Source organism: Podarcis pityusensis (genome assembly GCF_964106645.2).
Source record: "Podarcis pityusensis genome assembly, chromosome: 1".
Taxonomy (NCBI): Eukaryota; Metazoa; Chordata; class Lepidosauria; order Squamata; family Lacertidae; genus Podarcis; species Podarcis pityusensis.
The window spans coordinates 116,931,078-116,938,360 of record NC_138028.1 but is presented as its reverse complement, the minus strand read 5'-3'; the positions used below and the strand labels follow the sequence as shown (position 1 = coordinate 116,938,360).

At 49.5% G+C, this 7,283-nt stretch overlaps 1 protein-coding gene across 1 annotated transcript; it reads left to right on the top strand.

Moving 5' to 3' along the window:
* Positions 1–937: 937 nt before the first annotated feature.
* HOXD13 (homeobox D13) lies at positions 938–5,486 on the top strand (the record flags this gene model as incomplete). Its single annotated transcript, XM_080971956.1, has 2 exons — positions 938–1,970; positions 3,439–5,486. 2 exons carry the CDS (start codon positions 938–940, stop codon positions 3,687–3,689), a joined length of 1,284 nt encoding a protein of 427 aa, XP_080828082.1. The 3' UTR covers positions 3,690–5,486.
* Between the last annotated feature and the right edge of the window lie 1,797 nt (positions 5,487–7,283).

Sequence of the window (7,283 nt, the reverse complement as noted above, 5' to 3'; positions counted from 1 at the left end):
GTATAATATTCTACGAATTAATGCATAATGGCCTCTCACGCCTATACACGTTCTCGTGCTCTTAACAATTAAGTTAGGCTGCAGCTCGAAAGTACTTAGTGAAACAAATTGGGGGACGGGGAATTAATGAAACCAGTGCGACTTACTTAGGTGCAAACTGGATTAGGATTGGTGTCCAGCTTCAAATCGTGGCGCCACCGGTGAATTTCGGACAAGTTACGCTTCAGGAAACTCTGGTAAATACCTCTACCATTAGAACCCCATTGAAGAGTACAGTTTGGGTCGAGGCATCAGAGGAAAGCAGAACTAGGACAAATGAGCTGTGGTTGAGAATATTTCCCCCCTCAAATTACCGCCTGGTATCTTAGCTGGCCTGGGCGACCTGGAGCTGAGAACCATGTCCACATAACATTTAAAGGCAGCGTAGATAGGGTTTCTATTTCCCGCCTCAGACTCCTTCTTTATCTATGAATAGATAATTTTATAGAGGTCCTATCCAGGGCCGAAATGTGCGCGCGTGTGCGTTCTGATATTCTGTAAACAGGATCCCAAACTGGAATTCCTCCTTGTGAACTGGTTCGAAATTGATGTCAGCCCCCCCCCCCCTCGCCCGAGGTTGTCAGAGAGAAGGACGGGGGGGGGGAGGGTCGTCTGCATTTATTAATGTTTCAGTCTTATTTAATCCCCTCTTTCCCTGCCCCCTCCTATAAATCCTCCTCTTCTCCACCCCCGCCTCCCAAAAATAGAACAAAACCCCTTATCTGAGAACCGTAACTACCTAGGGAAACAAAGTTTAGAGAGGGAGAAGAGAGGAGGTGGGAGGGAGGGAGGGGTGAGCGCTCTCTCTCTCTCTCTCTCTCTCTCTCTCTCTCTCTCTCTCTCTGGCAGGCTCAGTCTCCCGGTGGCCGGGTTACCGTCACGTGGGCGTGAGGAGCCAATGGGGGCTCCCTGCTGGCCCTCCCTGCGAAGCCAGGCGCCGCGTCCCCCCTCCCAGCGTGGCCTTAGTTTTTATAAACCATCCCGAGCTGGGGGCGAGCGAGGCCGCCCCGTCCAGCGCTCCGTCCCAGGCACCAGTCGCCCCGGCTACGGTGGCTTGGCGCGCCATGAGCTGCTGGGGGCCTCCGCCGCCGCTGGGCCGAGGCGAGGAGGAGGGAGGCCAGGAAGAGGAGAAGCAACAGCAGCAGCATCGGCGGCGCGCCCGCCTTCAGCGAGGCTCTTGGGCGCAGGCAGCATGAGCCGCGCAGGCAGCGGCTGGGAGATGGAGGCGCTGCGGGCAGACGCCGGCGGCGGCGGGAGCGGCGGGAGCAGCAGCGGCCGGGGCCAGTGCCGCAATTTCCTATCGCCGCCGGTCTTCGGAGCGGCGCCGCCGCCGTCGGGTCGAGCCGCGGGTCCCGCCGCCTCCTCGGGCTACCCCTACGAGCGCTCGGGCTCGTCGGCCGGGGCGCGCTCGTCGTCGTCGTCGTCCGAGGCGGCCGCTTCCAAGGACTGCTCCAGCGGTGGGCCCCCGACGGCTACGGCTACGGCTGCGGCTGCCGCGGCCGCCGCGCTCGGCTACCACCCGGGCTACCACCCCTTCGGCAACGGCTACTACAGCTGCCTGCAGCAGAACGCCGCGCTCAAAGCCTCCCCGCACGCCGCCTTCCCCGTGGAGAAGTACATGGACGTGGCCGGCCTGGCCAGCACCAGCGTCCCGTCGGGCAGCGACGTCTCCTCGCGAGCCAAGGAGGTCTCTTTCTACCAGGGCTACGCCGCTGCCGCTGCCGCCGCCAGCCCTTACCAGCACGTGCCCGCCGGCTACCTGGACGTGGTCTCCACCTTCGGCTCGGCGGCGGGCGGCGAGCCCAGACACGAGACGTACATCTCCATGGAGGGCTACCAGTCGTGGACTTTGGCCAACGGGTGGAACGGCCAGGTGTACTGCGCCAAAGACCAGGCCCAGGGCTCCCACTTTTGGAAGTCCTCCTTCCCAGGTATGGCACGGCCAGGTGGTGATCGCAGCAGCAGCAGCAGCAGCAGCAGGAGGAGGAGGAGGAGGAGGAGAAGGTCAACCGGACAGGAAGCTGACATCTGGGAGAAGTAGCTGCCCACCTAAAACCACAGGGAGGGGAGGGGAAGGAGGAGAGGAGGGGAAAGTTCCTCCAGCTGGTTAGCTACACGCTAGACCTACCAGGAGCCAGAGAACGGCCTGCTCTCTTTTGCAGCTCCCAGAGACCCTCAAGGAAGCCCCACAGAAAGCCGTGGAGCGGCTGCCTTAAGCGTCTGAGCTCTCCTTGTTCTCACGTCTTTGCTCCTGGGCTGCAGGGGTCTCCGGCACGCCTAGCCTGTAATCGCCTTGACTTTCCTACCCAGTAACTTAGTCTTAGGCTGTAGAGAGTTTTGTTGAACTCAGTGGGCATTATCTTCCCAGTAAGCCTGTTCGACGGTCGGGTTTTATTTGTACACCCTTCCCAGGGTCCTCTGAAATCTATGGGACTTGATCTGCAATTCTCCTACCCACTTTCCAGGGAGAATAACAGACCCATTGAGCTCAATGCGATTTACTTCTGGGTAGGATTGTACTATTAGTGCATTCATTGTCATTATGTAGACACTGTCCCTAGAAAAGCCACAGGGCAATATGTTGGGGTGAAAGCATTTCCTTCCCCCAAACACCCCAGACCTAAAACCCCAATCCAGGAAGGTTCCCTTGGCTTGCACTGGTGTGTGTGTGTGTTGGGTGTGTGTTTTAACTTACAGAAAAAGCATCGGAACGAGTTCCACTAAAATACTCGCCATTTATTTCTGAGCAGACTGGGTGAGGATCTCAGCCCTGCAACCTGATCCGAAGCCTATTTTCTCGGAAGTAAAGCCGCCCCTCACCCTTTACGTTACTCTCTCAGAAAGCCCCTCGCGGGCTTCTTGCAGCTTTCAGCTTTAAAATAAAATCAGATCCGCTGGAAAGTAATCGGAGGGACTGAAAGCCGGAGAGGAAATGAGTTGAGGATTTGAGGGAGGGCGGCGGGGGGGGGGGGGACTTCTGGCCTTAATGAAGACGGGCCTCTCCGAGGCTGGCCGTGATCGTTTTACTATTGTTGGCTGCTGCAAACTTGCCCCAGAGCCCTCAACCCGCGGGGGGCGAGGAGTATCCCGTGTCACCCATCGCCAGCCACATGCAAATCAAGCAAGGAAGATATTTCGAAGTTGCAACTTAGGAACCTGTATGCGCTTGCTTGCTTGCTTGTGAGCGCAAGTGTGCCTTTCCCTTTTGAACCATATACACTTGAGGAGTTAGAGTAAACCAAATAAGAAATCTTCACTGAAATAGCTGCAAACCAGCTCTTGCGTTGCATTGTCGAGTTGTCGGCCGTTAAGTTAAGGCAGAAGTAGTACTGTAATGGTAAAGAAATAAATAAACTGGGTTGTTTTTTTAACTTGCCCCTTGGTCTCCTCTTTCCGTAGGGGACGTTGCACTAAACCAGCCGGATATGTGTGTCTACCGACGAGGGAGGAAGAAGCGCGTGCCTTACACGAAACTGCAGCTCAAGGAACTGGAGAGCGAGTACGCCGTGAACAAATTCATAAACAAGGACAAGAGGCGGAGGATATCCGCGGCCACCAACCTCTCCGAGAGACAAGTCACGATTTGGTTTCAGAACCGCAGGGTGAAGGACAAGAAGATAGTCTCCAAGCTGAAGGACAATGTCTCCTGATCCGGGCCCAAATCTATCTCTATCTATAAATATATATATCAATATATATTAATTGCAAACCATCCACTATCGGCTCAAAAAGACTTTTGGAAAGACTTGAAATATATTTAATATTTTCCCCCGGGGGGAGGGAGGAACCTTGTTGAAGTACTTATAGGAAAAAGGTTCGCAATTTCTTTTTCGGATTTACTTGCAAGTGTTAGATTTCCTCTCCCCCTCCCCCCTTAAAAAAAAAGTCATTCTCCTTCATTGTATTTTGGTAGGTTCTGTTCCCTTCCCCCTCCCACGAGGCCTTCCTGAAAAACCGCTAAACTAGCCTTAAGAATATGCCAAGGGCTAAAAGGAGCTGGTGTGATTATAGATAGATATATATATATATATGATCTATCTATCTATATATATAGTCTATCCTTATCATCGATCTCCCGAATTTTCATAATGGACCAGAAGACAATAATTATGTGCAAGGGAGTTGTGATGATGACGTCAACGCCAAGGTAAATGAAGTCGAGGGTCGCCCCTGACCTCTGACCTTAATGTGAAATTACTTTTTAAAAAAGAGGGCTGCATTTTTCCTTCCGTCTTCTCCGAAACCGATCCCCATTGAGCTTATACCGGAGTCAGGGGGTCCCAGTTTTGAAGACCTGCCGTTTCAGGCTTAAGCAAAGTCCATTTAGGGGAGTATACACTGTAGAAACGAGTTCGAAATTCGTCCCAAGTCCACCTGTTTAGAATGGGGCGGTTGTTAGGTTTATAAATAATCTATTTGAAACAAACCAACCCCAAAATGCATTGTGATTAGGTAGCCCACCTCCCACACGTTTGCTGCGGGTAGTCGGGGGAAATAATCGGTTGCTTTATGTGCAGTCAATGGAGTCAGATTTCCTGCAGTAGTGAAAGGCAAGATCCGATCGAAAGGAAACCTACTTTGCGCACGGTAAAGTTAGTTCCACTAAGTGTTGTGTCGGTTTGCTGCCATGTATGCTGGATTATTGGAACCAAACGTGGTTTTTTAAGTGCTTTAAATTTTGGCCGGATCCTGCCTGCAATTTTTTTGGGGGTGCGTGTGTGTGTGCGCGTGTGTGAAGTAAAATTGGTGGTGTTGGGTTGCTCGCTGTTGCACGCAGTCTGCAAGCGAGGCTTAACACGTAAGCTCTTTTCTATTATTGTCGTACTAAGAGCTAGGGCACCTCACGCGCTGGGCTGAATTCTCAACTTAGTACAGTGGCCTGGAGTTCCGGGGTTTTTAAACCGACTGTGCCTAATATGTTTAGTTTGTATAAAGGTGTGTATAAATCGATGCGTATTTTTATATAAATAACGGGACGTTCTGTTAACTCTTCTGTTTTGTTTCCTCCTCCACAATCACAAAAATGCATTCGCTTTTAACCCTTCCTGGGAACGGACAGGCTTCTGCTCAGAGGAGTGGGAGCTGGGGTTTGGTAGCTTTTGTCAACTACAGTACATGAAACGGGTGTTAGTGAAAGAAGCAATAAATGACAAAAAATAGGTTATGTTTTTTTAAAAGAGTCCTAGTACGTTAAGTAGTCCCAAGAGTTTGGTGTTTTATTTCCTCTCCCGGTTGCAACAAGAGAGTGCACATAATCGAGCAAAAATTCCAGGCGCCGCGGAGGAGATACAATGGCGAAGTATGTCTTTTTCCAAGTGGGTTGTTGCGTAGCAGCAGATTTGCGCAAAACCTCAAAAAGGGGAACTCGGTTGGCGCCCGCCTGGTTAGAGGCGAAAAGTTTGCTGTGGAGTGAATCTGAATCCGACTCCCTGTTGTCGGTCTCCTTTCTTTAGTCAAAATAAAAAAATCCTTCCAGTAGCACCTTTAAGACCAACTAAGTTAAAGTAAAGGTGCTACTGGAAGGATTTTTTTATTTTGACTATGGCAGACCAACACGGCTACCTATCCTTTCTTTAGGTTCGGGTAGGAAACGAAAGCCCTGCGACCCACACTCCTTCCTGCTGCTCCCATACTTAAACTGAGACTTGTGCTTCGCTCTACTTTGCTTTGGGATATATGCAGATCTTTAACTCACGGGCTGATAGCGTCGTTGAGGAAAGCGCCAGCGGCAGGGAGAGAGTGATCTGTTTCTTGAATGGACTTCAAGGGACTTAAGGCTACACAGCCCTCAGGAGCAGAAGCCCCTGAACTCATTTAATGATAAAGGATCATTGAATCCAGTGGGCGGGGCGGGGAAAAGGAAGTATTGAACTTTGGCCCTTGCATTTCAAAATCGTTTCCCATCCTGCTCCCAAACTCTTGCTCTACGGCTAACTTTCGTTTTTACTTGGTTAAAAGGCTTGATCTCACAAGCTGTTAGACATGTTCCTCCTACACTACCCCGAATAAACAGATTTATTTATTTTCGATGCCCAGAGGGAAAGAAAACAACGTGTGTGTGTGTATTTGTCAGAAAGGGCCTTAAAAAGAAAAGAAAAGAAAAGAAAAGAAAAGAAAAGAAAAGGGTCTGTTTTCAAACAGTGAGCGTGTGTGATGTTGGGGTTTTGTTCTGTTTTTAAGTATCTAAAGCCATGCCAGTGTAATATGTCTTATCCTTCGGTTTATGCTGAAGTAATAGATGACTCCGAGCACATATATGGAACACTTGAAATGCAGGTATTATATTTCAAGGGCCGTGTCCGTGTATTTCAGTTCACTACGAAGACTTGGGTCTTTGGAAATCTTCAACGTGTGCGCTGCCCCACTTCCTTCCCCGCGCCGCGTTTTGGACGCCTTTCCTTGGGATCTGGGGTTTGGCGCTGGACGCAAATACATAGCTCCTCCTTTTTTAAAAAAAGAAAAGAAAAGAAAAGAAAAGAAGAAGAGAAGAGAAGGAAGAGCATATTTCTATGGTCATCTTTTCCTTTCCTCCCTAGATTCTGCCCCCTCTCTCGATTTAAATCCCACCCAAAATAATAGCACACTCAACTAGAGCGAAGTAAAAGTTTTCCAAGGCATGAACAAATGTTTTTTTTTTTAATATTAATGCAGACAGGTAAACATACTCCTGAAATAAGTTGCTGCAAAAGATTATACTGATGGAATAAATATGTGTTGTGCTATATTACATTGTATATGAATATACGTAACAAAAGTTGCAATAGAAAATTATATTAGGCCGATGCACCTTAAATTGTAACCCAACAACTCCTCCACTGTGGTCCTTAAGACATGTCCAACTCTGTCATGCTTCTTGAATCTACTCTCCGTAGCATATGATCCGGACGTTCTTACTTTGACTGGATACTGTCCATGTTATGTAGCAGCAGTTGGTGGAGGTTAGTCTGGGAACGGTTAGGTATTCGTAATGGAAGTAATATACAATAGTGTTGTTGTTTTTTAAAAAATATCCTGGTACCTCCTCCTTTGGAGGGTGTACAAAACAATTTTTCGTAACATTTTCACCCATGCACGCACGCACGCACGCACGCACCCACCCACCCACCCACCCACAAAATACTCATACCCAAATGAAATCACTGCTCGGCGTGCTGAGTTTTGAAATCCCTCCTTATGCAAAAGATAGTGTTAACTCTGCCGCCTTATTGTCACTGAAAACATAAATAAATCCAGACCTGTTTTCG